General features: G+C 33.4%; 2 protein-coding genes and 1 long non-coding RNA gene across 5 annotated transcripts in view; 2 read left to right on the top strand and 1 right to left on the bottom strand.

Annotated features, from left to right (window-relative positions):
* Window positions 1–19,738, bottom strand: part of LOC126741686 (protein sprint) — a 188,003-nt gene that overhangs the window by 154,146 nt on the left and 14,119 nt on the right. The gene's annotated exons all lie outside the window — the stretch shown is intronic.
* The window catches only part of LOC126741688 (uncharacterized), a 78,083-nt gene that overhangs the window by 46,314 nt on the left and 12,031 nt on the right, over window positions 1–19,738 (top strand). The gene's annotated exons all lie outside the window — the stretch shown is intronic.
* Window positions 15,782–17,710, top strand: LOC126741687 (uncharacterized). The gene is made up of 2 exons (XM_050448220.1): window positions 15,782–16,463; window positions 16,520–17,710. The coding sequence occupies exons 1-2, from the start codon at window positions 15,820–15,822 to the stop codon at window positions 16,917–16,919; spliced, it is 1,044 nt and encodes a 347-aa protein (XP_050304177.1). The 5' UTR covers window positions 15,782–15,819; the 3' UTR covers window positions 16,920–17,710.

Genomic DNA, 19,738 nt, shown 5'->3' with positions numbered 1-19,738 from the left:
AAGGTAAGATTAATAAAAGACGTTTTTATTTCAGAAAATAATTACCTTAGAGGAAAAACTTTGTTTTAAATTAATTAAAAACATTGAAAATTTGCTTAATATTTAAGGGTATTATACAGGGTGTTTCAAAATTCACTACATATATTTTAAGGGCCTATTCCTGAGGTCAAAATAAGACTTTTTTTTCCTATAAACATGGGTCCTAAAATGCACGCCCTTCAAGCTACAGCCATCGCAAGAAGTGTAAAAAAAATCGATTTTTTAAAACTGTGTCTACAGTTTTGCATCAAATTTAACGAAATTTGGAATACCCCCGTTATTTTAGGCGGTCTATTTACTCTTTATCTTAGAAAAGGTGTAAAACTAATTTTAAGGGGGAAACTGAGGGGGTGCACACTTTTGACGGCCAAAATTTTATGTACGCCTACATTTTTTTTTTAAATTAAGCTACACCAGAATATGGGCCATTCAAAAATCTAAATTTTATGTCTCTTGTATTTTTTTTGATAATACGAATAGTTTTTGAGAAAATCACCGATTAATAAAAGGCTACCAATAACGTAATAATTAAAATTTAAACAGATAATATTAAGTAGAAGGTTGTGGCTATTTGTTTTAGGACATTTTTTAAGCGGCACGACATTTAACAATAAATAGGTACTTAGGTAGACTGATTGTTGAAACTTTGTTATTGAGGTTTTTTCAATAAATTGATGAACAATTATTTACATTAAAGAATGACGGTTTATAAAAATACTAAAAATTGGTTAAGAAATTATTTAACATTTATTAACATAATAATTAATTATTTTTTAAATAAACAATAAACTTCTGAGAAACAAATATTTTTTTTTTATAAAAAGTGCTCGAAATGCGCACCCCCCGCTGCAATACAAGCCTCCATTCGTCTTCTCATAGATTGTCTTACTCGCTCTAAAATTCCGGGAGTATTTCTTGATCGGGGGAGATTTGCTCTGTGGCGTCTTCCCCAAACACAAGGGGAACACAATTGTATAATTGTGTCTATGAAGAAGCGGTGCACTGTATAATTCTTCCCTTGAAGAATTAATTGTAATCTAATAAATGAAACACATTTATTTTCTAAATATGTACATCTATTAGTAGTCACTGGAACTTGGAATAACAGTAATTGGGTAGACTTAAATTAACACTTTTTCCGCTGTCTATATGCAGTCTCTATAAACTGTCTCTAACCACTTGTACTAACTCTACTTTATTTACACTTGCTACTTTCACTGATTTTATTACACTCACTAATTTCATTCCTTAAAAAACTAACAACAATTTACTTATGTCTATAATTCTAGGTTAACAGTTACCATACGTCAACTTCACACCAACCAACGACGACCGGGAACGTTCTTATGTAATTAGTAAAATATTTAAAGAGTTTGGAGAGTGTGATGAACCCGCACTAGGTTACCACTATTATTGACAATAAATGTAGGGCAAAATAAAGAGTTAGAGAGAGAGAGACCCGTTTTGGGCATACAGAGGACAATGAGCAACTTCTCATTTTCAACTTTTAGCTCTACGAACGTTTCAGGGCAACGACCAATTAACTCATCTCCCACTAAACCTGCCCATACATTAAGGCTAAAGTGCTCCTGGTGGTGAGATTGCCTAATTTCGTGCGGATTCTCTGCTGCCCAAACATGCCCATTGTGAAAATTCACCAGCCCTTCCCGCGAAAAATGAGCTTCGTTTGTGAATAGAATACTTGCTAAAAAATTATTATCTTTCGCGCATCTCTGAAGTAACCACCTTGCAAACTGTAAGCGCCTTGGGAAATCTTGAGGTAGCAAAGCTTGAACTCTTTGAATATGGTATGGATACAAGCTATTTTCGTGCAAAACCCGCCAAACAGTTGCATGAGAAACATCCAAATTCCGAGCTATTTGTCGGGTGCTTAGGCCAGGATCGTCGTCGATGGCATTCAAAATTTGCTCCTCTGTCACTGGGTTTCGTGCTTGTTACGGTCTGCCTGCATTGTTCCTGGGGGTCCGAAAACTACCGTATTCCCTAAGATGCCGATGTGACTCTGAAAATGTTCGTACATTCGGGAGTCGGCGATTAGGAAACCTTAACTGACACAATCTTTGAGCATCATACGCGTTACCATCAGCAAGACCATAAACAAAATGGATGTCTGCGAGATGTTCGAATGAATAACGTTCATTTTCCATTTTAGCAATGTTAGCATTTAGAAATAAAACATGGGAATAAAAACTACACTTTAAATCTAAAACGGGAAGTAAACTACTGGAATTGAACAAAGTCAACAATGACAGTAAATTTATTTTACACCAAATGTCAAGCAAGTTAAAAAATGTCTAAAACAAATACTGACAGCCTACAATTAAAACCTCAAAAATAAAAATGTCAACAATTGCGAAACACAGCTTAATTCTTAATTTTTTTCTTTGATTTTTAATTTACGATATTGCTATCCTTTTATTCACCGGCGATTTTCTCAAAAACTAATAGTCGTATGAAAACAATGCGAGAGACCAAAAACTTAAATTTTTTTATGGTCTATTTTTTGGTGTAGCTTAATTTAAAAAAAATGCATGTACACATAAAATTTTGGCCGTCAAAAGTGTGCACTCCCTCAGTTTACCCCTTAAAATTAGTTTTACGCCTTTTCTAAGATAAAGAGTAAATAGACCGCCTAAATTAACGGGGGTATTCCAAATTTCGTTAAATTTGATGCAAAACTGTAGGCACAGTTTTAAAAAATCGATTTTTTTTACACTTCTTGCGATGGCTGTAGCTTGAAGGGGGTGCATTTTAGGACCCATGTTTATAGGAAAAAAAAGTCTTATTTTGACTTCAGGAATACGCCCTTAAAATATATGTAGTAATTTTGAAACACCCTGTATAATATTGTATATTCTTTTAATTTATTTCTATATTAACCCACATTCTCTAGGCGTCCATTCGTCTGAGGTAACTAATTATAAAGTTTCATTCAAAATGTTGTTCCATAGTATTTTTACAGAATATGCTGTTATATAGTTGGTTTGATTTATTTCTTGTAGAATAATTATGCGATATTTTATTGCAACTAAATTTGCTGTTTAAATATATATAATTTCAAGCTGATATTTCCCCTGTATATAATATGTAGGAGGCGACAGTTTTAATTTTCTGAGAACGGTTTTTTTACGATATAATTTTGCATTACTCTTGTTCCACGTTTACATTATACATTCCACCCCCACACCAAGATGTCGTACCTAAAGTCGGTTCGGTACCTAAGGTCGTACCTAAGTAAGGCTTCTACAAGAGACTAATATACCATAATCTAATTTCTTTTTAATAATTGCCTTTAGGAGATAAAACTTGTAAATTAAACCTGTGATATTGTTGATAATGTAACTGACATATGTATAAGAAAATTCGATATTATTGATTTGATACAAACTATACAAAGCTTTTCATACTGTGTAGTGTGTATAAGTGATTAAAAATAAAGAGTTAATTTTCTATAACCTGAGAGAGTTAACTATTAAATAAATTAAATTATTTCTTTTAAGGCAATTATTTTATGCAATAAAAACGTTTTTTATCAACACTACCCATACACCCCCCACCCACCCCAAACAGATTACCAGTAAAAAAATGCTCTGCAAAATCCCTGTTTTTCAACATGATACGCATGGACCAGAGAAGTTTTTGTTTTATATTATATATTATATTTGTTTCATACTATAAATTTTAATATAATTTTGACTGAACGTTTTTAATTTTAATAGGAACATAACCTCCTTAAAATAAGCCTATAGAACCATTTTGACACCCTGTATATTAAAAATGACTCTAATATCGAAGAAAATAGTAGGAGATGCATTAACGTGTATGAAACAATAATTATACGATCCCTCTATGCTTAAGAAGAGAACCACGGATCCTAGATCCTATCTAAGTAGTATTAATCAGTCAGTATTCGGACATTTATGGAGGTAGGAAAGTATGTTGATTGTCTAAATGTAATGAATGAATAGTTAATTCTATTCTGAAATATTCAATGGTAATTTTCAAAAGTCATTTAGTTTTATATTTGTAATAATTGTAATAATGTTTATTATTTTTAGATGTTTAGTTTGTACAAATTGTGATGAATAAAATTGTATTTAATTTGCTAGTCTCCTTTTCATCCCAATGACTCCATCCAGAAATAAACTATCCCAAAATGTTGATAAACCAATTAATTTCCCTGGAAATTTAAGACGCTATTATATTATAGTTCAGTTCAGAGATCTATTAGAATCTTTGATGTACCGCAAATAGTCCGTGTGCCGGTGTTGCTTGTATTGTCACATGACATGCATCTTTAAACCGCAAAATTTTATGTGGAAAGAGTCATAAAGTATTATTCTAAGCGATATTTAATCATTTCATAAAATAAATAAATGTTTTAAGCAATTTTATAAGAATGTATACATTTGATTCGTAAAATGTGACTGCATGTGCCCACGTACTATTTTGTTAAACGCCTGACCTTAGTCACAGCCACTCAAGCGTGAAAAGTTGCACAGGTCCGGCCTTAAAATTTATTTGTATTTAAAACTTTATTATTCGGGATTTTTGGGTTTAGTTTTATTAAGTTAGAAATTCAGGATAGTTGATAGCAAGATAATATTTAATTTAAATATAAGATTTAAGTACGTTAAATGAGTTTAACCAAAAATTTTAATTTCATAAGTTTAGTTTTTAGCGCCATCAGTCCCTTATAACAAGTCAAGTCTCTTTGCTTTGCAATATGTCAAGTTGGAATAATGTATTGACTACTGTTAACCCACTGCATAGCTTTCATCAAATAGTATTAAACAATTTTAACACATTTTTGCTTTTCCTGTTGTCAATATTAAGAAACGAAATAGAAAACTAAGTAAGTTACTACGTAACTAAAGTTATTGCCTACTTTAGCCAAGATCGTGGAACGGCTCGTTAAGGTGAGGATGGTTTCAGGAACTTAATATAAATGTGGGTGTTCCGCAAGGATCAGTACTTGGTCCTTTACTTTTTCTCATTTATGTGAACGATCTGCCACAACTGCAGGTAACTGGTGTGCCGATGATACCACCATCCTCTGGCACGACTCTGATGTCTTTCAAATGGAGGCCAATATACGTGCAGATTTGTTAAAAATAAAAGACTAGTGTGATGCAAATTTTTTGACATTTAATGTTTCCAAAACAAATATCCTTAATTTTAAATGTAATACAAATGATATATGTTTAAATAACGAAGCCATCACCATGCCACCGTTCAGTAAGTTTTTGGGTCTTTCCATAGACAAGTTCCTTAAATTTAAAGACTGTATTGTGAATGCATGTAGAAAAGTCTCATCAGGCTGCTATGCCCTAAGGGTTATTGCCACCAGTTTTAATTTCTCCATCGCCAGTTCTGCATACTTCGCGATTATCGAGTCGCACCTTCGATATGGAATTTGCTTTTGGGGTTCATGTTCAAATTCACTTTTTAGTTCAGTGTTTCTACTCCAGAAAAGGGCCATTAGATATCTAGGTGGGGCCAAGCCTCGTGACTCATGTCGCCCGCTTTTTGTAAGTTATAATATTTTAACCCTGTGTTGTATTTTTATTTTGGAAACAGTTTGCTTAGTTTTTAGAAAATATAAACAGGAACTCCACTTAGGAAGCCACTATAATACGCGACAAAATTATTTGTTAAGGCCCATTCAACCCATTCCTCATTTTGAACTTGTCCGTAGCTCTATCATATATGGAGGTAGAAAGCTGTTTAATAAACTTCCACTAGAAATAAGACAAATTAAGACTGAAAAAAGCCTACGTACAAGGACGAAAATATTTCTTGCTAGTAAAGCGTACTATAGTTTAGGTGAATTTTTTAATGATTAGCATTTAAGTATTTTTCAAAGTCTTATATAATTTTATTTTATTTTAAATTAGTTTCTCGTTTTTATCCCTTTAATGTACAGTCTATTGGCTTTGTCTACAACTTCTATGTTTATATTGACAATAAAACATTTTTGAGTTTGATGAGAGAATAGGTGATACGAATTACTTAAGCCCATTTATTCTGTGGATTAAGGTATTAAATAGTTACTTTTTGACACAAAAGTGTAAAATGTTTTTGTTTGTCTTCAAATTTTATATATTTCCTTTTTTTGGGAATTGAGATTTATTTTTACATGGTGGTGATTATTAATGGGGATTGTGGCTGCCATATTCAATGTCCTTTATTATAGTTTTTTTTTAATTAATACATATTATGATATATTATTATAATAATATACTCATGAAAATCCCCCATCTCTATATTTAGTACCAACTTCTTTTGATAAAGAGTAATTATGTAGTCAGAAAATTGGAAGTATATTTTTTAAAATAAACTTTTACATTAAAAATCATCTAGCTGTCTATACTTTATGCGTTTAAAAGACACAAGTTTTACAAAAAAAAAACACACTTTACATCCTGAATATAATATTTATTAATTTGTTTGCCTCATATATAGTTATTGTGCATAATAGGAGAGATTAGATGAAAATTAACAAAAATAAATGCTTATACTAAAAACTAAAATTTTTATACAAAATCTTAAAATTACTCATTTGAATCTGACCCAAAGAGTTAATACAATTTTCTAAACTCAATTTTTCTTTTTTTTCTTTAGCAGTTTCTTCCATAAAGGAAGGAACCAGTTTCTTTGTTGCCGCTATGGATTCCAACTTCATTTCGCACAGTCGCAATAAATCATTTGGATACTAAAACAGATTTAAAAAGTGTACACGAGCAGCAGAAATAATTTTTAAATTAAATTAATAACAAATACAATTTTTTTTTTAAATAATTACAACTCAGGTGTAAAATAGGCTTTTTTCTTCCAGTGAATTATGAAAGAAGTAGTCTTGCCTCTCTATGACAGAACAAGTGTGACAGTAACTGTAAAAAAAAATATGTTAACTGGTTTAATTAGTAAAAAAAGGGTTTTCTTACTATGGCAAAAAAGGGACTTTTTCCCAGAGAATGCAGAAAGAAGCAGTCTTTAATGTGTCGCTGAAGGACAAACAGAGGCAGTAAACTGTAAACAAAATATGTTAACTGGTTTAATTTTCTCAAACCAGGTTTCAAATATATCTGCATGCATGTTTCTATGTCCTATATTAGTCCACATTGCACTCTTCTATTTTTTTGCCACACAATTTCAGTCACATGATCATCCGAGATCCTCTGTTTGGTGGAACATCTTTTTGGACACATTGTTAGAACTATCAGTCCAACCCTTTTTTGCCATGTCATGTGTATCATACCAGGTTTCATCTAAATAATATATGGATCTTTCTTCCTCCTGAAATTTTTAAATTTTCCTCAAATATTCTATACACCACCTGACAATTTCATTATAGCAGTTCTTTTGTTAACCATCTTAAGCTTAAATCCAAGTTTTATCAGGTATCTCCGCAAGGTTGAGAGGACTGAAAAATGTTTGTCCCTTGCCGATAAGGTGTCCTTAATCATCTCTATGGTCAGAACCTCATTGTTTTTGTACGTAGAATACACACCTTTCCTTAGCAATTTGGCAATATCCGTGTCAAGTCCCTTTGATTTTCCTGCATCTTTCCTTTTTATTCTGCCTTTAATTCCTTTTTTTACAGGCATATTGTACAATAGGGAACCCCTGTTAAAAACGCTGTTTTTTGCAAAGCACTACAATCATTTGTGAACTGAGGATTATTCCTTAGATTGTTATAGACATTTAAACAAATTTGTTTGGCATCTGTACTTAAACAATTACGTTTTAAAACCCCTTGATTTTCCCCTATAGCTTTTACTTCCCTGGCTTCTTCCTCTGCTTCCTAAACACAAGAAAATGAACCATCAGAACTATATGAGTCTAAATCACTGTCCAGATCACTCTTATTGTTTTCACCATAAATATTATTGTCTTTTTTGTGCACCCACGGTCTTCATAAGTCGGCACAAACACTGTCCTCTTTATTTGCCACATTTTCCTGCCTATTTTCCCAAGGTCGAAACATTTTAAGGTCTTTAGTTATAATACCAAAACAAATCCACAAACACAAATAAAAAAAAACACACTTCCTCACAGTAAAAACTGCAAAAAATTTAGACGAATACAGGCCAAATTCTAAATTCTTTACTTTCATAAACGTGTCCCAACTATTAAAGGTGATAGACCCATCCTTAAAGATCTCTTTAAAAACACGTCGAAAGTAATACAAAACCGGTTCAAAAATTTATTTGGGTAGGGCCCCGTAATTCTCAAAATCAGTGGGATAGAGATAGATACACAATCACTTGCACAGCCTAAAGTAGGAATCGCCAGAACGCAGGCGTTTTATCTTTGTTTAATAGACTGGCTAAAAAGAGGTGACAAGTATGTGAATGCTGGAAGTGTTTAAAATATTTTGTAAGATATTTGGATTTTAGTCCACGGTCAATTTTTTGATATTATTTTCTTTCTAAAAATTGACATCTTCGAAAGAAAAATAAAAAATAGTATAAAACATGGGGTTTTACATATATTTAAAATGATTTCATAGATAGACAATATAAAATTCTGCCGTTTAAACATGTATATCATGATCATGCAACAATAAATATGACATAGGCGCACGGACTAGTTAGTGCGGCATCTGCGACACATCAAAGATTTTAATAGATCTCTGAACTGGACTTTACCATAATCTTTTTTTTTTTAATTGTCTTTAGGAGGTAAAACTTGTAAATTAAACATCTGATATTGTTGGTAATGTAACTCACATAATATGTATAAGAAAATTCGAAAAAATACTATTCAAAAATATTGATTTGATACACACTATACAAAGCTTTCCATGCTGTGTATAAGTTATTAAAAATAAAGAATAATATAAATTAATTATAGTTAATTTTCTATAACCTGAGAGAGTTCACTATTAAATAAATTAAATTATTTCTTTTAAGGCAGTTATTTAATGCTATAAAAACGTTTTTTATCAACACAACCCTTACACCCCCCACCCACCCCAAACAGCTTGCCAGTAAAAAATTCCTCTGCAAAATCCCTGTTTTTCAACATGATACGCATGGACCAGAGAAGTTTTTGTTTTATATTATATAATTATATTTGTTTCGTACTATAAATTTTAATATAATTTTGACTACACGTTTTTAATTAACCTCCTTAAAAGCCTATAGAAACATTTTGACACCCTGTATATTAAAAATGACTCTAATATCGAAGAAAATAGTAGGAAATGCATTAACGTGTATGAAACGATAATTATACCATCCTTCTATGCTTAAGAAGAGAACCACAGATCCTAGATGTAACGAATGAATAGTTAATTCTATTCTGAAATATTCAATGGTAATTTTCAAGTCATTCAGCTTTATACTTAGTATGTAATTTGGTTGCTCTACAGAGTTATGAATCGGTTGTATTTTAATCGCGGAGTTATTCTTTATTTGTCACATTTCATTAAAATTAATGCTTGTTATTTTAAGATGCATAGTTTGTACAAATTGTGATGAATAAAATTGTATTTAATTTAATAGTCTCCTTTTTATTCCAATGACTCCTTCCAGAAATAAACTATCCCAAAATGTTGATAAACCAATTAATTTCCCTGGGAATTTAAGACGCGAAACCTGGATTACGCTATTATATTACCTCCAGGGACCACCTGAAACAATACAAGAATGCAACTGAAATTAATCCAGTCTCTTTGTTGGCAGGAATCCGGGAAACGGGGGGGGGGGGGAAAACGATTGCGGCAGTCGCTTCTTTGCACACCGTCGTTGTCATCGTTGAAATCCAGAAACCGTATTTATTTCACTGATCCCCCATTGTCTACCCGCGCTATGAAGTTATTACATGATTAATGTTGAAGTTTTGTTCCTTCGAACCCTGCTCTCGGGTATTTAACAGTCGAATCCATCCACATAAACGGAAATTAATCGATCGGGAAACAGTGAAAACCTTTTAGGGAACTTCGGCAGATGTTTTGTCGCTTTAGCCGCAGGACAAAAACCCGAACCGAGCAAGCAAGCGTTTTCTAACGAGAATCGGGATGGTGAAGTTCAATTAGGATAGAAAAAAGAAGTTTTTTCCACGTCAAATGAGCCCGAAAGTTTCCAGTTTAAACTACACTTCTTTCAGTGCCCACTGAAAGAAGTAGCCATATTATATATAATGCTCCTAAATTTTTTAATTAATTTATAACAAAGTTTTTCCTCTAGGTAATGATTTTCTGCAAAAAAAAAGTTTTTTTATTAAGCCACCGTTGTTGTTGTATGAAACAATAATTATATACCATCCTTCTATGCTTAAGAAGAGCATCCAACAGATCCTAGTTCTAATTAACAAGGACGCTAAATTAGCACTTTATTATATTATTGTTCTTTTTTACTTAAGTACACCTGAAACACTTTGTAATTTGTGGATGTCCATTTGGGTTTCGGCCTGTTAACATCCTATTTTTCTTTTATAAATAAAAAAAAGACATACTTAAGTGAAGTTTATGCAACCTATATCACGAAAAAGGGATGTAAAGGAACGGTGGAAATATAACGAGCCATCATCTGCAGGACGTAGTAGTGTCCTGCATACGGGAACGGTTATGGCCGAAGGATAAGTGCGAAGTAATAGCGGGAAATGTCCCTCCTGCGGTTATATCAAGCGGCCAGAAAGTCGAAGCGATTTGTCCTATTATATGTTTTGAATTTTTTATTTATGATGGGCACAATAAAAACCCAATTTCCACACTTTTTAAAGAGGAAAATAATAATTAATATCCCCTCGGGAACGCTCTGAATTATTACTCGGAAGACAACACCTGAGCTACAGGAGATGCCACCCATAACTTACACAAGCAGGAGGATAACTCGCCTAATATATTTTTGCAGCAGGAGCATTACATCATAATCTCCCTGCAATAATTTTTAGCCCGCCCTTAGTGAGAGAAGGTGGTATTTCAGAATTCGGACGAGGGTGTGATATTTCATCCCTACGGTTGGCGACGGGCGTTAAGCTCACTCCTTGTTTTGCAAATCCCCAAGATTAATCTGTGTAAAGGGGGTTGAGGGGGTTCGTCGTTTTAAATAAGTAACTCGAGCCATAGATTTAGATAATAGGCGGGTATATCTATGGCATTGTTATTCGATATTATTCTTGTTACTGTGTTTTAAAAGTGTCAGTTTAACAGTGTAAATCTTACATTGATTCGTGTCATTTTCATCCTATTATAACTTTACATATTGTAGTAGTCAAAAAACTTCGCTTTAATCGGTGAGACCGTCTTCGATACGTTTGGTTTATACAAACATTGTACTCCCTCTATATTTAAGGTTTCTACTGCATCCCATTTTTCATTTACTGTCTGTATCGCCTTAGAAAGTTATGTAACTTACATAGTGACATCACTATAGACGAATACCATCACTGTAGCTCGAAAATTCACTTTTTTGGGTTTCTACTGCATCACCATGTGACAGAAAGAGAAAAAAGAAGAGAGATTCAAGAGCCTGTAAGAATATTCAAATTTTTCCAGACAATTTAATGCATTTAAGTACCATGTGATAGAGAGAGAAAAGAGATTTTAACTCAAGTGCCCGGAGGAAATTAAAATATTCTCTCTCTTATAAAATATTATTTCACTCTTTTCTCTCTCTTTCACATGGTACTTAAGTACATTCAACTGCCTGTAAAAAATTAAAATATTCTTCCAGGCACTTGGAATTGAAATCTCTTCTATGTCTCTCTCTCTCTCGATCACATGCTACTTAAGTACATTTAACTGCCTGTAAAAAATTAAAATATTCTTCCAGGCACTTAAATTGAAATCTCTTCTCTCTCTCTCTCTCTCTATCACATAGTACTTAAGTACATTCAACTGCCTGTAAGAAATTAAAATATTCTTCCAGGCACTTGAATTGAAATCTCTTCTCTCTCTCTTTATCACATGGTACTTAAGTACATTCAACTGCCTGTAAGAAATTAAAATATTCTTCCAGGCAATTGAATTGAAATATCTTCTCTCTCTATCTCTCTCTCTCTCTATCACATGGTACTTAAGTACATTCAACTGTCTGTAAGAAATTAAAATATTCTTCTAGGCACTTGGAATTGAAATCTCTTCTCTCTCTCTTTATCACATGGTACTTAAGTACATTCAACTGCCTGTAAGAAATTAAAATATTCTTCCAGGCAATTGAATTGAAATATCTTCTCTCTCTATCTCTCTCTCTCTCTATCACATGGTACTTAAGTACATTCAACTGTCTGTAAGAAATTAAAATATTCTTCCAGGCACTTGAATTGAAATCTCTTCTCTCTCTCTTTATCACATGGTACTTAAGTACATTCAACTGCCTGTAAGAAATTAAAATATTCTTTCAGGCACTTGGAATTGAAATCTCTTCTCTCTCTCTCTCTCTATCACATGGTACTTAAGTACATTCAACTGTCTGTAAGAAATTAAAATATTCTTCCAGGCACTTGAATTGAAATCTCTTCTCTCTCTCTTTATCACATGGTACTTAAGTACATTCAACTGCCTGTAAGAAATTAAAATATTCTTCCAGGCAATTGAATTGAAATATCTTCTCTCTCTATCTCTCTCTCTCTCTATCACATGGTACTTAAGTACATTCAACTGCCTGTAAGAAATTAAAATATTCTTCCAGGCACTTGGAATTGAAATCTCTTCTCTCTCTCTCTCTTTCTCTATCACATGGTACTTAAGTACATTCAACTGCCTGTAAAAAATTAAAATATTCTTTCAGGCACTTGGAATTGAAATCTCTTCTCTCTCTCTCTCTCTCTATCACATGGTACTTAAGTACATTCAACTGTCTGTAAGAAATTAAAATATTCTTCCAGGCACTTGAATTGAAATCTCTTCTCTCTCTCTTTATCACATGGTACTTAAGTACATTCAACTGCCTGTAAGAAATTAAAATATTCTTCTAGGCACTTGGAATTGAAATCTCTCTCTCTCTCTCTCTATCACATGGTACTTAAGTACATTCAACTGCCTGTAAGAAATTAAAATATTCTTCCAGGCACTTGGAATTGAAATCTCTTCTCTCTCTCTCTCTCTCTCTATCACATGGTACTTAAGTACATTCAACTGCCTGTAAAAAATTAAAATATTCTTTCAGGCACTTGGAATTGAAATCTCTTCTCTCTCTCTCTCTCTCTATCACATGGTACTTAAGTACATTCAACTGTCTGTAAGAAATTAAAATATTCTTCCAGGCACTTGAATTGAAATCTCTTCTCTCTCTCTTTATCACATGGTACTTAAGTACATTCAACTGCCTGTAAGAAATTAAAATATTCTTCCAGGCACTTGGAATTGAAATCTCTTCTCTCTCTCTCTCTCTCTCTATCACATGGTACTTAAGTACATTCAACTGCCTGTAAAAAATTAAAATATTCTTCCAGGCACTTGAATTGAAATCTCTTCTCTCTCTCTCTCTCTCTATCACATAGTACTTAAGTACATTCAACTGCCTGTAAAAAATTAAAATATTCTTCCAGGCACTTGGAATTGAAATCTCTTCTCTCTCTCTTTATCACATGGTACTTAAGTACATTCAACTGCCTGTAAGAAATTAAAATATTCTTTCAGACACTTGAATTGAAATTTCTTCTCTCTCTCTCTCTCTCTATCACATAGTACTTAAGTACATTCAACTGCCTGTAAGAAATTAAAATATTCTTTCAGGCACTTGAATTGAAATCTCTTCTCTCTCTCTATCACATGGTACTTAAGTACATTCAACTGCCTGTAAGAAATTAAAATATCCTTCCAAGCACTTGAATTGAAATCTTCTCTCTCTCTCTCTATCATAGGGTACTTAAGTACATTCAACTGCCTGTAAGAATATTTTAATTTCTTCCAGACAATTGAATCCACTTAAGTACCATGTGATAGAGAGAGAAAAAAGATTCTGACACTCGAGTGCCTAGAAGAATATTAAAATTTTTTCAGGGTGTTTAATGCACTCAACCCAACCGTCTGACAGAGAGAGAAAAGGGATTTTGAGTACCTATGAAATTATGTTAAATAGTGCCTTGAAAAGATGCCTGATGAAAAACCTAAAAAACGCAGACACATATTTGAAGTGGTGAGATGTTGGCTGACGAATCTCATCAAGACAGCCGAGTATCGGTTTGCGCAATTTGCCTATATAGTTCATACATCTCACCGCTGGTGTAACGTTATTTAAACGCATTAAAATGAAGTAGCCGACATCGTTGCCGGAAAACAAAGAAATTGACAATGAAATGCCGGAAAACTGTAAAATTCCAGAACTTCAATCGACACTAAAAACGAAAACTGTCGCCCGAGAACATTATACAAAACAGACCGCTTATTTTCGACACAAAGTGCTTTTGGGGCTGCCATATAAAGGCGATGCCAGACTCTGGAAAATTCTATTACCGCTGAGATATTTGCAGTCGTCGAGACCAACTGTAAAGTCATTCCGACTAAATAAATATAAAGATAAAAATGGAAATTATAGTAAAGACATTTTTCAAGTGGTGAAATGTTGGAGTATCAAGCATCAGCGCCACCTACGGCGCCGATAGGGGCGGGGTTTATACACGCTAACATCTCACCGCTGGTTTAATGTTGGCCCGAATGAGACGACAAAGAAACCCGTAACAGAGACAAACGTTTGGCCCATTAAAGAACAACCGAACTATAATAAAAATGACAAAGTGCTCATTAAAATCTTTTCGCGCCCGAATAACAAAGACCAATTCCGGTTTTAATATTATCGCCCCTCTCGCTCCCACCACCCGTCACGCTGTGCATTCCTCACACTCCATCCTAAAGCCGCTGTCCTTTGTGAGGCGGAAAATCCTCCTCACCCCCCGCGGGGTGGTCGCATTGTTTTGCAAAAAATATCGCTCTATAAAACATACACCGCGTGGCTATATTAAATTCTTCACGGCCCTTCTAAGCGCGCGAGACGAAGGTATAAAGGAGATAATATACGGCCCTTTTGGTTTCTTTATGAAAGCAATCTCTTTATTTTTTTTTTTTGATGTTTTGCTCCTACATGAAAAAGTTCATTAAAGTTTTTTTCCGGAGAAGTCAATGGGATTTATTTAGAGATATTAGGAAGGTAGCGGTGAGAGGTAAAGTCCAGTTCAGAGATCTATTAGAATCTTTGATGTGTCGCAGATGCCGCAGTAACTAGTCCGTGCGCCTATGTCGTATTTATTGTCGCGTGATATACATGTTTAAATGGAAAAATTTTCTATTGTTTATCTATGAAATCATTTTAAATATACAGGGTGTCATTGAAATGGTGTAAAAAAAATTCGGGGGGTGATAGTACTCCTAAAAATTTTAAAAAAAGTTCCTATAACTATAGGGTGGAAAATGCATATTAAGGGAGTTAGGGGCACTGAAAGGGTAAATTTAAAAAACGGTTTTTTGAAATTGTAGGCTTAAAAAACGAGATAAAATTTCGAAAAAAAATCCTCTGCCATAAATTTTGACCCAAAATCAAATGGTGATACTGAAAAATAATTTGGAAAATCGGAAAGGGTAGTTTTTGCAAGGGGGTTAATTCGTGAATAACTTTTTTTAGGTTATTTTCTTCGCAACGTGGGTTCATTTTTTAAAAACTACATACTTTTTCCTACAAAAAAGGTACTCTTGTTGCACATCGCCCAGAACGATGGTTTTCGAGAAAATTGAAGGCAAAATGTTCTGGTTCATAAATATTTTTGTCAGTTGATTGTTGTTGAAGTGTGCGTAAACGTAAAATTTCACAAATTATGGAATACCCTGTGTGTGAACTGGCAGATATGCATTTTATTCATGGAAGAGCAAACGGAAACGGTCTTTTGGCTAAGCGCTTGTATGTCCAAAAATATCCAAATCGCAGGGCACCTTCTCACCGGATATTTGCGAGAATTCATCAGCGCCTAAGAGACACAGGTTCATTTGGACATAGAAACCAAGACCGTGGCCGTAACTTGATGGTACGTACACCTGATGTTGAGGAGCGCATTTTAGCACATGTAGAGGAAGATCCGGGGATATCTGTAAGGAGAATTGCAGCGCGGGAAAACGTGAGTCGCCATTCTGTGTGGATGACTCTTAAGACTCAACTCCTGCATCCGTATCACATCCAAAGGGTACAAGCTCTTGCTCCGGCAGACTATCCCGCTCGAGTCATCTTCTGTTGTTGGTTATTAAGAAAACAGGTACAAGAACCCCTTTTTTTGGCAAATATTTTATGCACGGATGAAGCTGGGTTTACAAGAAATGGAATTTTCAATTACCATAATACACATCACTGGTCCGATGAGAACCCTCATGCTGTTGTGGAAAGTCGACACCAAATTCGATTCTCAGTTAATGTTTGGGCGGGAATTCTTGGCGATAGACTTATTGGACCATTTTTTCTACCCCCGAGGTTAATTTGACACCTTTTGAAAAGTCGCTTGTTATTTATAATAATAAACATTTTAGGCTAAATGGTCAAAGTTACCTTAATTTTCTAATACATGATCTACCAGCACTTTTGGAGGAAGTTCCCATAGCACAGAGGCAGATCACGTATTTTATGCATGATGGTGCACCAGCTCATTTTCCGCTAGCGGTGAGGAATCATTTAAACCAAGTTTTTGAGAGGCGTTGGATGGGACGTGGTGGTCCACAAGCTTGGCCAGCAAGATCACCAGATCTTAATCCATTAGATTTCTACTTCTGGGGCCACTTGAAAACTTTGGTTTACTCAGTGCCGATTAATATGAAGAGCAACTACGTCAACGCATTATCGACTGTTCCAATCAAATTCGTACAACCCCAGGGATATTCCACAGGGTACGCAGATCATGGAGAAGAAGAGCAGATGTCTGCATTGAAATGAATGGTGGTCACTTTGAACATTTACTATGAATGAATTAAGAAATGCATTATTTTAATAAGGAATTTTGGTAATTGGTTTATTTCGTTTTTTAAAGCAATAAGATGTTTTAAAAATCATAAAATTTAGATTTTTCAATTAATTATTTAATAACTACGTGTTTACTTTTGAAACCCCATAACTTTCATAGGTTTATGTTGTTTAACCAGTTAGCAACCCATCAGAGCAAACTTTTTGCCTTCAATTTTCTCGAAAACCATCGTTCTGGGCGATGTGCAACAAGAGTACCTTTTTTGTAGGAAAAAGTATGTAGTTTTTAAAAAATGAACCCACGTTGCGAAGAAAATAACCTAAAAAAAGTTATTCACGAATTAACCCCCTACCCTTGCAAAAACTACCCTTTCCGATTTTCCAAATTATTTTTCAGTATCACCATTTGATTTTGGGTCAAAATTTATGGCAGAGGATTTTTTTTCGAAATTTTATCTCGTTTTTTAAGCCTACAATTTCAAAAAACCGTTTTTTAAATTTACCCTTTCAGTGCCCCTAACTCCCTTAATATGCATTTTCCGCCCTATAGTTATAGGAACTTTTTTTAAAATTTTTAGGAGTACTATCACCCCCCGAATTTTTTTACACCATTTCAATGACACCCTGTATGTAAAACATTATGTTTTATAGTATTTTTTATTTTTCTTTCGAAAATGTCAATTTTTAGAAAGAAAATAATATCACAAGAAAATAATATAAAAAATTTGACCGCGGACTAAAATCCAAGCATCTTACAAAATATTTTAAACACTCCCAGCACTCACAGACTTGTCACTTCTTTTTGGCCAGTCTATTAAACAAAGATAAAACATCAGAGTTCTGGCGATTCCTACTTTAGGCTGTGCAAGTAATTGTGTATCTCTCTCTATCCCATTGATTTTGAGAATTACGGGGCCGTACCCAGATAAATTTATGGGCTGTTTTTGTATTACTTTTGACGTATTTTTAAAGAAATCTTTAAGGATGGGTCTATCACCTTTAATAGTTGGGAGGGAGGTCAGGTGAGATCATTATTATTTGATGGGTTTTGCTGGTTTTCCTTTTTCCCCTTTTATGAATGTGGTGAATTTAGAATTTGGCCTGTATTCGTCCAAATTTTTTGCAGTTTTTACTGTGAGGAAGTGTGTTTTTTTATTTGTGTTTGTGGATTTGTTTTAGTATTATAACTTCTTCCACCATTCTCTGGGAAAAACCCTTTTTTGCTATAGTAAGAAAAACACTGTTTTTACTAAGAAAATAAGTCTAAAATTTTGTCTTTTACAGCTTACTTCCTTCTGTTGTCGCAGTTGAGGATCAAATTTCGTGTTTGTCTAGGATTTTTTTTTTGACGAAGAAATTTACAACAAAAATCACATTTTTTTCTTACTTAATAATAACCACAGGAATTTTTTCAAGAAGGAAAATGTCAAAATTTTGCAATTATTGATTTATGGATTATTCTGAAGATTTTTTTAGTCTTTTTTAAAGAAATGACTAAAAGCCCAGAACATTGAAATTTCATCCCAGGAGTGCCTGTGCGAAAAAAAACATTTGTCCCTTATTGGCACCCCAATATTTTAAAATCAACATTTTTTCAATTATTGATTTATGGCCATCTCTTTTCTGAAGAAATGATTGGAATTTATTCATTAAATGTCAAGACAATTGAATTTTCATTCCAGGAGTGCCTGTAAAAAATAAAATAATTTGTCCCTTATTGACACAATAATATCTTGAGTTCTAGTAGTCAAGATTTTGAAATTATTGATTTATGGACTGCTCTGAAGGGTTTTTTAGTCTTTTCTGAAGAAACGCTTGAAATTCATTTATTAAAAGCCAAAAAAATTGGATTTTTTGTTCCAGGAGTGCCTGTAAGAAAAAAAATAATTTGTCTCTTATTGGCCCGCCAATATCTTGAATTCTAGTAGTAAAAATTTCGTTATTATTGATTTATTGACTACTTTGAAGACTTTCCTAGTCTTTTCTATAAAAATAACTAAAATTTAATAACTAAAAGTCGGAAGAAAACGGACATTTTATTCCAGAAGGAAAAAATTTGTCTCTTATTGGCATCTTACTTATACCTTGAGTTCTAACAGTCAAAATTTTCCCGTTATTAATTTATGAACTACTTTTAAGGTTTTTTTATTCTTTTTTGAAGAAATGACTAGAATCCATTTATTAAGAGCCAAGAAAATTGCATTTTTATTCAAGGGGTGGCTGTAAAAGACAAAATAATTTGTTTCTGGTTAGTACCCTAATATCTTATGGTTCTATTGATTTAATTTTGAAATGAACGAGTTATGGACTACTCTGAAGGCTTTTTTAGTTTTTGTTAAAGAACTTACTAAAATCCATTTTATAAAAGTCAAGTAATTGGAATTTTTATTTCAGGAGTGCCTGTAAAAACATAATAATTTGTCAACATTTATATGAGATAAAAGTAAACTTATCTCATTCCTTTATGAGCTAGATAGAGATAAACTTATGTGTCAAAAAGATATTGATACATTTTAATATTCAAACGTTTTTTCATAAATAACATTTAAATAATAGAGTGTTTATGGGTAAAAAAAATTGAATGGGTTTATGTCAACTGATCAAAAATTAGTAAGTCCCTATCACGAATTTTGTTCCAATCTTATCTTTTGGCTCATTGACAACATGCAGCAATTTATGCCCTTCAGCGACACAATAAAGACTGCTTCTTCCTTCATTCTCTGGAAAAAAGGCCCTTATTTGCCATAGTAAGAACACCCTATTTTTATTAATTAAACAAGTTTAAAGTTTTG

Source organism: Anthonomus grandis, chromosome 10 (genome assembly GCF_022605725.1).
Source record: "Anthonomus grandis grandis chromosome 10, icAntGran1.3, whole genome shotgun sequence".
In the NCBI taxonomy this organism is placed as follows: Eukaryota; Metazoa; Arthropoda; class Insecta; order Coleoptera; family Curculionidae; genus Anthonomus; species Anthonomus grandis.
The sequence above is the reverse complement of the archived record's forward strand: the minus strand, read 5'-3'. Positions and strand labels throughout refer to the sequence as shown.

Excerpts from the sequence above, each read along its gene's own strand:
- LOC126741687 (XM_050448220.1), top strand. The coding sequence starts at position 15,820 with ATGGAATACCCTGTGTGTGAACTGGCAGATATGCATTTTATTCATGGA. Across the intron at positions 16,464-16,519 it reads CCATTTTTTCTACCCCCGAG|GCTAAATGGTCAAAGTTACC; the intron begins GTTAATTTGACA and ends TAAACATTTTAG.